General features: G+C 30.5%; 5 protein-coding genes across 7 annotated transcripts in view; 2 read left to right on the top strand and 3 right to left on the bottom strand.

The window, feature by feature from the left end:
• Positions 1 to 50: 50 nt before the first annotated feature.
• Positions 51 to 3,117, bottom strand: Rpa-70 (replication protein A 70). Its single transcript, XM_076310193.1, has 13 exons — positions 2,908 to 3,117; positions 2,793 to 2,840; positions 2,428 to 2,624; positions 2,191 to 2,351; positions 2,026 to 2,116; positions 1,794 to 1,956; positions 1,526 to 1,730; positions 1,338 to 1,450; positions 1,100 to 1,266; positions 796 to 1,027; positions 646 to 729; positions 379 to 573; positions 51 to 308 (listed from the first exon to the last, which is right to left on the bottom strand). Exons 1-13 carry the CDS (start codon positions 2,935 to 2,937, stop codon positions 195 to 197), a joined length of 1,800 nt encoding a protein of 599 aa, XP_076166308.1. The 5' UTR covers positions 2,938 to 3,117; the 3' UTR covers positions 51 to 194.
• A 478-nt stretch (positions 3,118 to 3,595) lies between these two features.
• On the top strand, positions 3,596 to 5,747 carry P32 (complement C1q binding protein P32). 2 transcript variants are annotated; one of them, XM_076308715.1, is made up of 5 exons: positions 3,596 to 3,915; positions 4,355 to 4,505; positions 4,618 to 4,820; positions 5,073 to 5,161; positions 5,440 to 5,747. In XM_076308715.1, exons 1-5 carry the CDS (start codon positions 3,702 to 3,704, stop codon positions 5,587 to 5,589), a joined length of 807 nt encoding a protein of 268 aa, XP_076164830.1. In that variant the 5' UTR covers positions 3,596 to 3,701; the 3' UTR covers positions 5,590 to 5,747. The 2 variants fall into 2 exon arrangements, with proteins under 2 accessions (XP_076164830.1, XP_076164832.1); XM_076308717.1 differs by having other exon boundaries at positions 3,724 to 3,915; positions 4,327 to 4,505.
• A 164-nt stretch (positions 5,748 to 5,911) lies between these two features.
• On the top strand, positions 5,912 to 8,476 carry Rab19 (RAS oncogene family member Rab19). Its single transcript, XM_076308718.1, has 5 exons — positions 5,912 to 6,293; positions 6,742 to 6,826; positions 6,901 to 6,999; positions 7,073 to 7,230; positions 7,377 to 8,476. Exons 1-5 carry the CDS (start codon positions 6,084 to 6,086, stop codon positions 7,482 to 7,484), a joined length of 660 nt encoding a protein of 219 aa, XP_076164833.1. The 5' UTR covers positions 5,912 to 6,083; the 3' UTR covers positions 7,485 to 8,476.
• Positions 8,477 to 8,552: 76 nt separating this feature from the next.
• Positions 8,553 to 12,217, bottom strand: Hmgs (hydroxymethylglutaryl-CoA synthase). Its single transcript, XM_076308714.1, has one exon. It carries the CDS (start codon positions 10,852 to 10,854, stop codon positions 9,493 to 9,495), a length of 1,362 nt encoding a protein of 453 aa, XP_076164829.1. The 5' UTR covers positions 10,855 to 12,217; the 3' UTR covers positions 8,553 to 9,492.
• Positions 12,218 to 13,154: 937 nt separating this feature from the next.
• The window catches only part of Pnut (septin 7-like protein pnut), a 34,644-nt gene continuing 30,631 nt past the window's right edge, over positions 13,155 to 17,167 (bottom strand). Inside the window, exon 11 of one of the 2 annotated variants that reach the window (XM_076308194.1) lies at positions 13,155 to 16,567. In XM_076308194.1, the coding sequence (XP_076164309.1) occupies positions 16,519 to 16,567 (49 nt within the window). In that variant the 3' untranslated portion in view covers positions 13,155 to 16,518. The remainder of the gene's footprint in view (positions 16,568 to 17,167) is intronic. The other variant, XM_076308195.1, reaches the window with a different exon arrangement.

Here is a 17,167-nt window from a genome sequence, read left to right as displayed (position 1 = left end):
AAACGGCAAAAACTATTATATCTTTGTGTATAATAGCATATAATCATAATTATATTTACATAAAGACATGTTTTTTTTATTATTTATACAAGGAATTGACAATTTAAAAAAATATTCGCTTTACATTTATGAAAATGAAATTAAAAAAAATAACTTCATGCAAAATTAATATAAATAGTATGATAATGGTAGTTTCAAGCTTTCCCGATGTTAGCTAATTCCTTGATTTGAGTTATCAAATGATCATTATACACTTTGTAATCTATTGGGGATACGCCAATACACGTTGCTCTCAATTGTTTTACATCCTGAAAAAAGAAATCGTTTGTAGACCTGAAGATACATTTTACCATTACTTTTCACGTGAGATATACGTACATTGAATATTTCCACTTTAACTTTTAGCTTAAATATAAAACTCTTAAATGTTATTCGACTGAATTGTTCCAAGTATGCATCGTTATCATTTTCTCGTAATTCTCCAAGTTCTTGAGCTGTTGTACCTAATAATTTTTCTGCTTCATCACTAAACGCTGTAACCCACTGATTGTTTGTCCAATCTGCTAAACTTATCTAAAACAAATGAAACATTAATAAATTGCATATCCATTAATAAAATGAAAAACATTGCGTCTCTATACTTACACTTGCAAGTAAACGATATCTGTAGTTAGGGAATTCTTTATCACACTTTTCACATCTGTACATATCATTCGCTTGATCGATCAACTATAAGGTATAACTATAATTAACCAAATTTAGGTTCCTACGTTATAAAACAGAAATGACAATTACCTTCTTCTTACAAGTGTCATTAGGACAGGATTTATAGAGAGCATTTTCAACTCGAATCATATTCACGGTCGCCTTTACCGTGAACATATCTAAACCTCTGTGACCTAGTTTCATTTCGTTTGCTTCTGCAAATGTGATCCATGGTCCACTTGTATCACCTACACTTCCAAATGTTTTTGAAAGCATCTTAGCTCCCATGTTACGACCGACCGTATTAAACCAACCACGCAGTCTAAATTAAAAAATAGCACTAATCATAACAAAAAAGTTTCTCAAGTACTTAAAAAAATTAAGTATTTTGAACCTATGTGCTTCTGGAATATCTGGGTCAACTTGAAGAACTGTTGCACTGAGAGTAGACAGACTTTTCCCTCCATTAAATTCACCAACGCGTGCTCCTTTGACAGCCAAAATTGGATTGTTAGATCCATCGAATTCTTCAGCTTGTGTCCCCCACAATGTAAGACATACCTAACAAATAATTACAGAATCTACCATTACCATACATTTTATAATTTTTTCAAAAAAAATAAAGTTCTTACCATAGTATTACTTTCATCAACAAGATTAATTTCTCTCTTTTTCATTTCTCTGCCTGTGGTTCGCGATGTTATGAATACCAAATCACCAGAGGACTTAATAACACCCAAAAGATCTATAATAAATAAATAATACGATATAAACAAATAAATATTACAAATTAGTCACAATTGTATGTGCCTTTAAGTACCGATTATATCATCCTTCTCACTTATCTCCACTTTGTTTATTGGTACAAAATTAAATTTAAGAGAAGGAATATCATCTTCTGTATTATGACATGGAATGATTTCTGAATCTGGATTTAATGTCATCTCATAATCATTTTTTAAGTTATTGAACCGTTTGTTTGCTGTTTTTAATGTACCTTTAGAAATATAATATACTTTTCCAACCTGAAATAAATATATATGTAATATTATAACTTAAACAACGGGTGTATAGCTAGTATGTGATACCTCGATCATATTGTAGTATTTATCACACTGATCTCGAAATGCTGTACATCTAATTTCTCCACTCCCATCAATTACATCCATTGAAAATAATTTTCCTTCACCACGTGAATTACTCCATGTTCTGATATCAGATTTACTGACAACACGTACTCTTATTACCCATCTGTGAAAGTTATTGTTATTTAAAATATTACACAATTGTAATGTTGAACTTTGAGTAAATTAAACTGACCTATGTTGATAAGGGCTCAAGGCAACAATTGGAATTGTTGATATATCATTAGTAGAAGACTGATGTGTGTTATGCTTTTGCACTAAAGTGTCTATTGAAACAAAAAAAAATAAAACTTATAACTCTCATAGTTCATAATAAAGATTTGAAATCAACTTGTATTACCACTTTGGTTTTGAGCGGAAGGTTGTGCAGGTTGTGCAGGTTGTGCAGGTTGCACAGATTTAGAATCATTTTCAGTTTCAGGATTCTTTGGATTTCCAATTTTATGTCCAACTTCATTGCCAGGAACTTTTACTTCTATGTTCAATATTACCATTACACGTCTAAAGAAAAAGGTACAATTTGACACATTATACTTTCATTGGTTTTACAATTGTATAAAAAAGAAATATTAAATACTTTTGTTTTCCAGCATTGTTTACCATGCTTATCGCATATCTATTTATCTGACAAATAGAAAATTCAGTTAATTCATTCTCTGTTATCATTGAATTTAACTGTGTCGCTAGCATTGTAAAAGAGTTTATTCTTTTTCCATCAGATACAAGCAGCCTATAACGTTCCCCACTACTTGAACTTGCTAATTTTTTATGACCCTAAAAAGTAATAATATAATATTCTTTATTGTTAAAAAACATGTATAATTTTTAACGCTTAACGTTGATTTTATTACGAACTACGAGCACGTTTTTTCAGCGACAGTAATTTAATTAATTGGAAGAACAAACAAACAAGGCTTCTACAAACATAAAACATTCACTTACTAATATTTGAAGTACCGGCTTATCGATGTCAATGCCATTCATAATTTTCTGAAACAAAAAACGTAATTAAATATTATCCTACGCATAAAAATCTACTACGTCTAAAGAAACTCACATCCAATGATCCTTCACTAAGTGAGTACATTTTAGATTATAACAAATTTGTGGAATGTCAAAGATAAATAACGATACTTTCACCGATACAAAATGAAATTATCGAAGAATTTCTTTCTTTCAAAGCAACTTACTCTCCATAAGAAAGTATCAACCGAGAATGTATAAAAATAAGGTACACAAAAGTACTTATCGTTCACCATTCAGTGAAGAAGTTCTACAATGTGTACTTATTCGATCCAATCATCGTGTTAGAAGAAGTTCAATGTAAATTTATTAAGATAGCGTTATTTGAAATTTTACTTCAAATAACACGTTATTATATTTTATATTTGTTTCACATTTGCAATAGAAATATGTTGTTGTAAAGATAAAAGTTGATAAAAAATTGATCAAAAATAAAATAATGATCATGAATAATCAATAATGAATTAAAAATATAGAAAAGTATAGGAAAACCATTTCATTATTTAAAATTATTGTTATTTAGAATAAATTTATATTTCATTTAATTGCAAATAATGTTACTGTATCTAAAAGATTGAAATGGTATTTCAAGTTATTTTTCGTTATATTTTATACCACCATTATTTCATACAATCTAGAGCCTTTTGTTTTACGGAGTAATATATAGTGATTTTATTTTACCGGAAGTTGTGAAAGGGGTAATAAAATGAGAATTTTGTTATTTCGTGACGCAATCATTCTTTGCCCTCGTGCTCTCTTCGACATAAAGCCATTTTGTGTAGCGTACCGGTTAAATTGTGCTACGGATATATATTGTAAAAAGTTAAAATGAACGGTATTATAAGAAACACATTACGTACGTCAGTAATTAGAAATTTCCTTTCGCCAACTTCGAGCATGGGAACGGTGAATAATCAATTAAGACCATTGTGGAATAATTGCTTTCGACAAACTGTAGTTCTAACCGTTGCTCCGGCAAAAGTATTTAAACATCAAAATGTTTTTTGCAAGTGTGGCTGTTGCAGAAGCGCTCACACAAAAGGTACACATATTATTGTATATTTTTCCTATATTGCCCTATATAGTTCATATAAATAAAATTTATTTTTTATTTTGTACCATATATAGAATATGCATTCGGGCACGTTTTATAAATTAAAATAGTTCTGTTTTTCATTATCAATATTCTATTATCAATATATGTTATCACGTTGATAATATATAGGTTATATTTTAATGAGCATTCAACATACGATGAAAATATTTTTAATAATTTCTATGCAAGTGGTCTTATACTAGGATAATGAAAGATTTAGATGTAAATAATAATATAAAAGTTTTGTTTTTGCGTGCAATGCAAGGTATAAGACTATACTGTCCGTTTGATTTTTGCCACATAACCTCTAAAAAAATTTAAAACACTTGTCTGTTTATTAAATAAATTTTAAAGTAGGTATTCGAACTTCAATCTCTTTTATTAGCTGAGAAGGATCTAGTAGAATTTCTAGCAGAAGAAATAGTAGCAGAAAAGAAGGCACAAAAACTAAAAACTATACCTACTGAATTAGAAGGATTCAAAGTATCTTTGAATGGTGCAGAAGTTACTTTAGAAAAAAAGCAGGATAATGAGACGTAAGAAAGCCTTTAAGAAAGATTAAAGTCTAATTCAAAGTTCTAGGGCATGAAAGTTAAATATTTTTATATTAAAATATATTGTTTGCTTTAATATTAATTTTTTTTGCAGAATTGAAATTTCATTCAATATAAACCATACTGTTGATTCAGAAACTGACCCAGACTTTGAACTTAACAAATCTAATCCAGATGTAAACGAAATGAAAAGTAAACCAAACTTCGTGATAAATATAATGAGAGGAAATCAAACTCTTAGTTTTACCTGTTCATTTAACAGTAATCCTGGAGCATCTGGTGCCAGTGATGAATATAGTAAGTATGATTAAATTATGATTTACAGAAATAGATTGCTCAATAAGTTTTGTCGTTCATGTAGATGTGTTGACTTATTCGTATATGTACAGTTGTTCAAAGTTGAAGTGTCATAATATTTTTTTACAATGGAAAAAAACGACAAAACTTATTGAACAACCTAGTACATATAATTTGAACAACTTAATGTTATCTTGTGTATCTAATTGAATAATGTGGTACATTGTTTCTTGTACAAATTTTCTATTTCAGATGATATCTTTGGCATTGATGAAATTACTTTATTCAAAGGTGAACACAATGACAAAACATATGCAGTTGCTGGTGAAATTATTGATGGGGTAAGTTATACTATAATTATTTTCCGCGCTTAAAGTAGGTTATAAATTTTATCCTATCCAAAGAGTTGAGTACAAGATGGTGTATCATCTAGTAACCATGTTGAACATTAATCTTTGGAAAAGCAATATATGCTCTTCTGTATTGATTTTTTCATTGGTGAAGAAATCAAAGTGAGAGGATATAACAAAAAAATGTTTGCTATAAACTACTTTTAATATTCTGAATGCAATTTACTTAGTATTTAATTCGCACTAAATTTACATAATACTTGTTCCAGTATTTGTATGATTTGCTGATGAACTACCTCGAAGAAAAAGGTGTCTCAAACGATTTTGCAGAAAAATTAATGGAACTCAGTACGAACTATGAACACTCAGCATATGTTAGTCTGCTGGAAGGTCTTTCAAAATTCACTTCTGGGCAATAATATGTCATTCATCTTAATTTCCATTGTATTTATTATTGCTTAGTAATAGAATATTTTCATTTAAGAGAATTTCATACAAATGTATATGATAATCTAGTGTACTTGTTCCATTTCATTAAATAATGCCAAAATAAAAATAATAAATTATATTCCCGTTACTCTGTTATTAATGTAATTGGTATCTGAAAATAAAATACATCATATTTCCTTTTTTTTTTCAAAGTTTTTTGACTATTAAAATAATGCGCATCTAAAATATATTAGTAGATCGATGATCTGGGAAGAACTAAGCATCCATGGTAAATTGAATTAAACGAAGTAAATTAGCGTCGAGTGATTTGACGACAATAAGTACTTTTTATGCACAGACCATTAAGAATACTCTTTAAGCGATTGGGTTCAGTGTAGCAATGGCGTAGGTAACTAGTACGTCTGGATCTGCGGTTAAAAGGAGTATCGTCGATTTGCCAAACTATTTCGACGATTGAAAAGAAATGTCGAACCGCGATCCAGACAATTTGATGGCTACGAACGATGAAAATTTTGACTACTTATTTAAAATCGTGCTCATCGGCGATTGTGGAACGGGCAAAACGTGTGTCGTTCAAAGATTTCGATCTGGTACATTTATCGAGAGACACGGAAGTACGATCGGCGTTGATTTTTCCATGAAAACTGTACTGATCGATGACAAGAAAGTCAAGGTAAATTTGTTCGATCTATGCTCGATTACGTACTAAGAGTTTTTAATTCTTCTGTGATTTAACCTAACAGTAACTTGGGCATAAATTTTCGCGATATTTATAACTTTTTTGTAATGAAACTATTTGAAAATGCATGATTTTGTAATGCAAATGGTGCAAATAAAGTGTTTTTTGTTTGAAATAAATTTCCGTTGTATATAAAATATATTACTACTGTCAACCTACTGTAATAATTTATAGGCTGAGTATATTTATACAAAAATATTTTGAAAGATAGATGTTTCAGGTGTTCTTCTCAGCTATAATGAATAATATTATTCCTTCATTTTACTTTAAACAAAATCATTCTGGTTTCTTAATGATTAATTTTCATTTAAAACACTTCCTAGTATATAGTGCATATTGTATAATGGGATGATTAAATTAAAAGTATTTTGTTACTATTTAGTTGCAAATATGGGATACAGCTGGTCAAGAGAGATTTCGTACAATAACTCAAAGTTATTACAGATCTGCTAATGGTGTTATTGTTGGTATGTAAATTGATGTTTTTATATATTGCTTTGCTTAGTCATTCATCCTAAATGATAACTCGAGTGCATTTTAGTTTATGATATTACAAAGAGGTCAACTTTCTTAAGTTTACAACATTGGGTTGAAGAAGTAAGAAGGTATACTTCATCACATGTGCTGTTAGTCTTAGTTGGTAAGCTACTTTTGTATATCATGTTAAATCATAATATATGACTGTGGCATATTTATGTGTGTACCATTTTTAGGTAATAAATGTGATTTAGAAAGTTTACGAGAAGTTGAGAAGGGAGAGGCAGAAGCTCTTTGCCAATATCTCCCAGAAGTGTTACAAGTAGTAGAAACGTCAGCCAAAGAAAATACCAATATAGATTCTGTATTTTTTTATCTGGCATCTGAACTTAAAGTGAGTGTACAATTTTTATACAGAGTAATATGTAGAATACAAAGAAGGAGATACCAATCTTAGAAATTTATTACAAGAGGTATAAAGGTGAAAGATAAAAAGTATTTTAACAGATAAGTAGTATAAATCTTTTCACTCGCTTTTAGAGACGACATGAAAATCGACAAATAAACGCTAATGAAGATGAAATTGTCAAACTTGGCACAGGACGAAAATTGTCTTCCTGCTCTGGCTGTTCGTACAAAATATTTTAATTGATGGCTCTTAAATAAACAACTTACATATCCTTCCAAGTTCAAACTTGTACATAAAATAGAAAAACAAAGTACAATATTTTTATAACAATTCAAGTAATGTGATATTAACAAATTTCAAATTTGATATATCTAGTGTCTAACAATGGGACACAAAAAATAACTAATTATGTTGTTGATAATAACAAAAGAAAAATAATCATGGTAACGAGCCAGTATTTTATATAATTTTTTGTTTAATTTTAAAACAATAATTCACTAGATATATTGTACTAATCTGATAAACTATTGGTGCATCTACAGTTTTACCATATATTTGATATTGAATGTTTTAAGCTTATACTCCTGTAAATATAAACTCGTAGATTCTATATAATAATTCTATGACAATTATGTACACTTCATAGCAAAATTAAAGGATCATTAATTTTGAGTCAAAAGAAATTATACACCAGTGTACCTACCTAGGCTTATTTTAAAAAGGGAAGCCTCTACTTTCTTAATCCTGGTTTAAGGAAAGGTGTAAAACGAATTACAAAAAGAAATGTATTAAACGCCATCGAGTCGTTTGAATTTGAACAATTTTCGGAGAAAATAATCATCTTCACGTTTTTGCCCCATATCCATGTATAAAAAAGTTTTCAAGAAGATTCAATCCAGGGATGAAAAAATAGAAGCTCTCTCCTTTCAAATGCGTCCAGATATACCGTTGTACGATTTTTTTTCTCATAAAATTATAGTAGTTTAAATATCGACAATTTTTCGACCCAAAATTAATGATCCTTTAACTTTGCTGCAAAGTGTATTTCAAATATTTATAAATGTACTGAGAATAGATGTTCATATTTATTTATAATGAAATGAATCTTTGAACACAGAAATAATATATTAATATATTTTTTTAAGTAAATAATTCATTATTGTACTATTTTTGGATATTGTTGTAATATTAAAATTATCAGAATAAAATCTCAATGATATTCTATTTTCAATTACGTTTTCGATTTAATAAATATTTTTCCTTCATTGCTTACTGTATGGATAATTTATTAATTAATAAATATCTGATTACTTTATACTTTGTATTGATTTATTATACAACCAAAGTATACAAAATTTAAGATTGATATTTTATCCATTTACATGAAGAAGCGAAATGCGATGAGTTACCCATATCATTAAGTGCGGAAAATTTCGCAAGCGATGGTCTCTTAAAAACTCACTTACGTCAGTAATCTAAATATGTCACGATCTGATATCAACATTTCATTAACAATATCACTTTTTTCAAATCGCTACACTACTTGAGCATCGTTTTATATTCGGCGATATATGTGATTCAACACCTGCGGATTAATCTGTGTCTGGTAACGTGACCGGGCTCAGACATCGCGTGCGAAATATTTGGCTTCTTGATGCAAAGGAGCTATAAGAATGTTAATATAATATATTCAATAACAGCAGCTCTTTATTGACATTTGTATAGATTTTACAAAACAAACAATTTGCCTGCAAAGCGTATTGCATGCTTTACAATTATTTATTGTAAAACACACTGATTTCAATATTTTTTCACAAAAAATATATAATATACATAATACATACATTGGGAAATGTACATAATAAACAAATATATAAAACAAATATCTCTTGCAGGAATAACACTAATATTTACTATATTTTTTACATTGTATTTTTTATAAAATTGTATCTTTTATGTATGTTACAAATACTTTGTTTCAATAGCATTAAAATCTACAAATTAATTTAAAAATTATGCTTACACATAGTTATACTAATCTTAGTGCATATTGGTACAATTTTGTATTGTTTCTTAGCACTAAGAAAGTATTAATGCAATAGTAAATTTTTAAATTATATAAATAAACATTATTATGCACCATTAAGAGTTTTATTCAATGATTGATGAGGCCCCCAATTACTCCCTTGTTACCGTGTTAAGTAAATTAACTATCAGTAAGCTAAATATTGCGATCTATGACGAGTTTCATACTCTCTTGTAAGTCCTTCTATATTTTTCATCCACTTTTTCAAGATAATATGTTCCAGGAAACATGTTAGCAATGCTACTTTGAGGGTTGAATGGTACAGTGTGACAATTTTTTTCTCGCCACTCCAACACCTTTGTATAATCTGCTGGTGAAACTTTTTGACGAGCATTCAGCTGTGGTTTTATGTACGAAAGTGACGTAATAATTTTCATTAAATTAGACCCTTCTTCTGCTTCTTTTGTTATTGTTATTGAATACAAAGTGGAACAAAGTCCTGAACCATATGAAAATACTGCTACTTTAGCACCTGCTAATTCTTTTATAGATCTATTAACAAGTAAGGATGCTAATCCAGAATATACAGATGGTGTATACATATTTCCAACTTGATTTGGTAGAAATAAAGAAGGTTGTGTCTTTTCAGTAAAGTTTGCCTTACTCAAACTCATAAATGCTTTTTCAATATCTTTATCAGTGTATGTATCTTCAGGCTTGACATTGTGGAATTTTACTAAATCTGGATATTTCTCGCACACTTTGTCTTTAGGTGTGTTCAAGAAATCATTGAAAGCTAGTCTGGCGAATGACTTTTGTACTAATTTACAATATGGACAATGAAACAAAAATGCATCAAAACTGTCCATAGTTATACACTTTTTGTACTTTTTTTTAACCTTCTCACAATAAGTCTGATAACAATGATCTAATGCACCGAGATAACATTGTATTGATAATTGTCCATCAACTATTGGATATTCTGATTTTAAATTTGGTTTGTAAAAATCATATGCGTGTTTCATGTACGATGACCTTATTCCACGATCAATTACTAAGGGTGCATCTGGACCAACAATCATTGCTACAGCACCAGCACCACCAGTTGGTCTAGCACTTCCAGGCGAATATACAGCATTATCAGCAGCAACAACTAAAGCTAATCTGCCATCCCAAGCACTGCTTTCTATCCAATCCAAGGCATTGAAAAGAGCAGCTGTACCTCCGTAACAGGCATTGGTCGAATCTACTCCTTCCATGTCTGTGCAACCATGTGGTTCAAACAGTTGCATAAGGATAGACTTTATGGATTTGCTTTTGTCTAATATTGTTTCAGTTCCAACTTCTAATCTACCAATTTCCTTCGGTTTTATACCATACCTATCCATTAATCGATGCACCACTGTTAAACACAATGAATTAATATCTTCACGGTCATTACAGAAACCCATTCTGCTTAGGCCCAAACCAATAGTGTACTTTCCAGTTGTTACACCATCAAATTGTTCAAGCTCTGTTTGGTCGACGTATTGAGCAGGGAAGTACATCTCCAGAGCTTTGATACCAACGTCTTTTGGCCACATGATGCTTGATGTTAATTAAACGACTTCGTTATACTTTGCAATCCTTTTACGACTATCTTTTCCGGGTTTGTATAAATTTTCTTGATGTACTATTGCTTTTTCGTGATCCTTAAAATTGTATACTCATGACAATACGTAAAACAGAAACACTTTGACTCAGACTTGAAGATACACGTGATACCGGTTCATCAAACGGTGTTGTCCAAATATTGTTGCGTTTATATAATATCTTCTTGTCAATTAATATCAATAATAATATCGGAAAGACAAGAACGATATCTTTTAATGTTTTAGTGCTTCACGACTTTACTTTCATCGAATCTGATCTTTAACCCAAGAAAATATGTGCTTCGAGGGCAGTCGCGCTACTACTAGAAGTAAACCCACTAATGAATTCAGGTTAGAAGTGAAACTCCACAGGTGAAAATTACGGTCACCGAATGACTTCCTATCGCGTGCTTTGAAGTTCGTTTGACCTTCCTTTCTGCTTCTAGACCTGTTCGACTAAATCAGTCTTTTAAGGAATCAAACTTACAAACGAACGTTCCACGCGCAAATGCTACTCGTTGAGCTGCCGCCACTTATTGAACTAGTCGTTGTATCACTTGGAGGGGATAACAAATTCTTTTATCTTCTTCACGGATACATTATATTTGTCACGATGGTTTTATAAATTAATTTTTTATGTTAGAATTATTCGGTACAGTTTGAGTTTTTTCTTAAATTTACAGACATTTACTGCGGAGTATATCATTCTGAGAAATAGCAAAATAGATTTGAATGTTTAAAAACAATTTTAGGATAGTCGATCGAGGAATTTTACATAAACTTTTCCTATATTATTCTATACTGTATTGCAAGAAATTTCACTCACTAAATAATTATAGATTTGTGTACAACATAAGTTGGATTGTTAACGTTTAAAATGACATAACGGTACAAATGAAAATAAGCATCGTTTGGAATGAATGTCGCAAGAGTGAATGGTACGATGATGGTACGAGCATATGTGTATTAATAAAATACAATTCATTGTTAGATGATCTGAACAAAAATTTCACTTTTCGTGTTAGTTTTACACACGTGTATGTGAACAGTTTCTTAAAGGAAAATGACTCCATGACACATTCCTGATGTGTGATTAACGAATTCTCGAGAATAATACTATTTAACTTTTTACTAAATCTATGTAACTTTTTGCAACCATAAAAGAGGGTCAAACGAAATGTTTTTCGATTGTGTTTTTATCGCTCTTATGATAAATGAACGCTGATTTACGTCATAATATTTGTACTCTATGTCGTACATTTGGTAAAAAAAATCTGACCGCACTATTCAGATGTACTGTCGCCGCTAATGAAGGAGTACGTTCCTAAATATACATGATGCGTAAGAGTAGATGAGAATAATATACGGCGATCGTGCATCTGTAGTAGTGCGGTAAGATTTTTCTAATTGAGTGAACATTGCGCACTGACGTAAAAAGTATAACGTTTAAAATATTTATCACCTGTACGATTTTAATGGCGTTCGATATTTTCCGTGACGCGTAATGAACATTTTTGTTAGAAGCGAAGAAACTACGATTGTTAATACTTATTTATAGTTAATATAAGTTTGGTATCTAAATATAAAAAAATAATGTGAGTTAATAAAAGAAAAATTAGCAAAACATTATTAGTTTGGATAAAAATGCCCGCATCCTTGAATACGAATTCCATATAAATAATTCAATGGAAGTAAAAAACGTTTTATACTTTGTCGTTTCGTTTTGCATTTAAATCGTCGCGAATGAATATAAGCACTTATTTCAACGTTGTGTCTGGGTCAAAGTGCAATGTTTGAACTTCAAAAGTCGCTTACCTCCTTTTATCATTCTATACCTTCGATGTCTGTACCCAGGTAGAGAAGATCGTGCGATAAATTCCGCAGAGAGTTTAGATAATCAATTCGATATTATGAAGTAGTTTACTTAGATAACATTGTACAAAAATAAATATGAAAAACAACAGTAATACTAATCGAAATAAATCATGTTTTCGTTGCGTTAAGATAACAATAAAATATAAAGTACAGAGTTCTAAGAGTGCTGTAATATCATAAACATTATGTGTACGAAGTCGATACTAAAGATTTTGGTCGCTCAAGGTCTATTGCTTTTATTATTTTTTTTGTTATATTTCTTTCAACCTATAGTACTTTCATTTTCGTTATAATACGTATAAAAAAAAAAAAATCAATATTTAGACACGAAAGAGTGAAGGTAGTAAACGTGATTTGGGTTTAAAACGTAACAATACTCGTGATAATTTTATGTATAATTTACTGAATACATAATCCTAAAGTATAATAATGTACTAATTGTGATTTCATGATTATTATTATTATTATTATTATTATTATTAATATTATTATTATTAATATTATTATTATTACAACGTGTTCTACAAGTAGCGGCGGCAGCTTCGTTTTCATCTGGCACGGCAAAATATAGTTTGTGTTTGTTTTTACCTACTTACGCCCCTTCTTTGTGACTCATATATACGCGTAATGCGTGCAATCGAGCGTTGGAGATCGTGATGCCGTTTCTTCGACATAATTTTGGCGATTAACTATTAATTATTAGTAAGCGTCACTGATTAAAGTACACGTACAGTAATTAATACATTTCCATTTTGTCGATCTCCGAAATCTTAATAGCTACAAGATGATAGAACATTGAAACGTATAAACCACTTCGTTCGGTAAACTAAGCATACGCATGGGGATCGTTGTTCGTATATTGATCATATGTTCACATAAGATCGTTACAACGACGAGATAAACTAGCCTTTTCCATTCCCATTACTTTACGACGTAAATGTACCATCGAAGAATCTTAACTTGTTACAATTTCCATATCATATGAAAATTCACTTTGATAAATGACTTTCGACTCGTAACATTGACGACAGCGAGTCAAGAATCAAGGGACCCAAGCAAAATTTAAGTACTCTACCATGAACTCTTCGTTTGCTTAGCGTTCCTTGAAAATAGAAAGCTGAAGTATCGCTCTTAGAATATTAAACGTTTTTATTTATCGAAAAATGGCCTTTGTTATAGTATCTTTGTACTTCGGACGCATGGATTTTATCATCGCGTTACGACTTCCATGAAAGTGAGAACTTCAGACAAGTTATTTGAGACTTTTGTTTCGAAAACTGAATTTATACATGTAAATGAGAATTGTGTTTCGAGATATGTAAGCGGTATATGATTATATGAAAATAATGTGACTCGGTGGGAATCATTGGTGAATCTCGAACGTTAATAATTGAGCTTAATATTATCAGTGCAGAGAAATACGAATCGTTTGATCACCGTCTATAAAGCATTCATCATTAAAACATTATTCATTACTGCTTCGATATCGAAAGCTCGAATTTGAGGCGTTTCTCTGTTTAAAATTTCGCTCGTATACGGGCGCCATCGATGCTTCGAAAAGCCTTCGTTTTTTCGCTTTATTATCAAGTCTAAATTGCTTTATATCTTGTCTTCATTTTTCCTATACGCTTTTCAAACGATCGATGTGTCGTACCATGCAATCGAAGAGACTAATGTTTGAGCTTTTTCGCGGATTGTCGGTAACGGCAAACGTCGAGTTAATGAGTTAACTAGAAAAATGCGTACAAAATAGGAATGTGACACGTGGCTTTTCCCAATGAATTGAGACGAAATTCAGTTGCATTTAAGAAAACCGCGTGTATCTTATTTTACAGTAACCGAAGAATCACGTACTAGCGTTATAAAATGCTTATTCTCTTCGTCTTGGCACACGAGTAATTTAATTAGCTTAGAATACGAATCCAAGACTGGGCAAACTGGTATCTTTTACAAATATTCTGATGAAAATAGACTATGGAGATGGAAATTCAATTGACAAAGTGTGCAACATAATTTAAAAATACTGAAGTAACGCATACACCGTCAGTTTGCCCATCCTTGATATAGACCGACGTATACTTGGATAGATTCGAGACGGTGCGTTTTCTTCGGATAATTATGCGTCACCCAGCTGTATCAGACATTTAACTTATTATTATTCTGTTTAACAGTAAACGAAACAATAACATGCATCGTCTCGAATCGCGACGATCCAACACACTTAGATTTATTTATACAATTTATTTTTACCGTGATCGATTTGTTTTGCTATCGGTACAACTTAAATTTACACGAATGGGACTTATCCTTAAGATTCCGTCGATTCATTTATACATAAATATATATTTATATGTATATATATGGCCACTGCTTTATTTTAAAATCACATTCAACCTTCCGTCGCAGAATGACGAGTTTGTCGTTGAACGAAAAGATCAATTACGAGCGACACTCTGTACTGTTTCCGCATATTCGAAAGTCTTTTGATGTTACCAAATTCGATAATCCATTATAAGCGTTGCGCGGATATCGAATGGAAGATAATAATTAATGCAAAAGTTTTCTTTGTACAATTCATTCCCTCAGGACAAGTATTGTTTACATTTAAACGTTTTATTTTCTAATTATACCAAACAATATGAATATATATTCAGACACTGATGTAATTTACCCTACCTCTGGACAGAGTAATTGTTCACGTCTATATTATGTTTGATAATGTACCGTATCTTCCGATTTTAAGCGTTTGCAGTTTTTATAGAAAGAGATTCTTCTGCTTTAATAAAATGATTCTGCAACGGCATTCGAGTTCGTGACCAACTGTAGTTGTTACTAAGTTATGTATGTTACACACACACATTATTGTACAAGAGTGATCAACATTTTCCCATCATTGTAACTAGTTCCTTCCCAAACTGGTTTGTGTTTAAGATAATATTGTTAATATTTATATTATACAATTCTATTGACGTAATCGTGATATGGAGGCATCGACATAAATATCAAGTGCAACTCAAATAGAATATCATACAATAATGATATTAAAGGTGGAAGTATCAAATATAAAAATTGGTATAAAATAAGGTGTATAGAATTAAAAAAAGGAGATTTATAACGGTATGTTTTTCTTACTTTTTCTATTAATATCTTTTTGATCACTCTTGTCAAAGAAAATGATGTCTTGTGAAACTATGTCTATATTTTGTACAATATCATAAGTGGAATTATGCTAGTATAATTTCTTGAATAATAATAATAATAGGAAGCGCAAAGAAGCATAGGCGAACACGACAGAAGAAACACTCTTTCATCTCACTCCTGAAAGCATAAAATTATGCTTACAAACTGAGGAAGTCATATAACTGTAGAGTGATATACACAGTGTACATATCAACTTGAGGTTACACAACACATATCCATTTCTTGCCTTTTAATTTGTTAACAGATCTCCCGAACCACGCTTTGCTTTTAGTGATTTCAAATTTTATGTGGTATTACATATACCGGTATTTAACAATACTAATCAAATTGAAATTTTGTTTGCTAAAATGGAAGTATTAAATGCGCAGTAGTCCAGTAGATTATTAACAAATTTATCAAGGGAAAACATTGTTTTTTGTTTATTTTTTTCAACCGCTTTTATAGGGATAATTATGTTTTCCATACAATCGCCTACAAAAAGAATTGCCGTTGACTACATTAAGAAAAGTTCACTCTTCATGTTGCCTTTTTCGAGTCGAGTTAAAAGAGTCCTTTCTTCTTATTCTTCTTATCTTTACCATCAACGGCCCTGAAAACAATTAAAGGGTCTGTAGAAAGAAATAATTGTATTACAGTTATTAGATGGTAACATAATTTACAGTGTTAAAAAATTACAAATTTTTTAATAAAGAATATTGACAATTATCTATATACTACCATCTGGTTATTTGGAATACGAAGATATTAAAATTAAATATAAGTTTGCTACGAAATATATTTAATATTTATTTGTTAATTAAATTTAAAAATTGATTCAAGTAAGCTCGCACAATTATATGTACATAATTAGATAGAGTTTAACCTGTTTTGAATCTTATTGTTTATCAAAACAAAATTATTTCGAAAAAACATGGATTTATGTGCATTTTCATATGTACTTGTGTAAATACAGCAATGTAAAATCTAATCATGCTAAAATCATGCTTCCAAAAATATACCCTTTTATGGGCCACGACCATTAAGCCGCATGCTGTTTGCAAGTGTTATCATTTTACTTTTTGATATCTGAATGTTAATGTGATGCTTATTATACTTCAAGAATATTTAAACATTGTTTTGAGCAAATGTTCGCACAAAATTGTTATATTTAAGATAGCTATTTGCTGCAGTAAAACTTATTGGTTAACAT

This window comes from Ptiloglossa arizonensis, chromosome 4 (genome assembly GCF_051014685.1).
Source record: "Ptiloglossa arizonensis isolate GNS036 chromosome 4, iyPtiAriz1_principal, whole genome shotgun sequence".
NCBI lineage: Eukaryota > Metazoa > Arthropoda > Insecta > Hymenoptera > Colletidae > Ptiloglossa > Ptiloglossa arizonensis.
The sequence above is the reverse complement of the archived record's forward strand: the minus strand, read 5'-3'. Positions and strand labels throughout refer to the sequence as shown.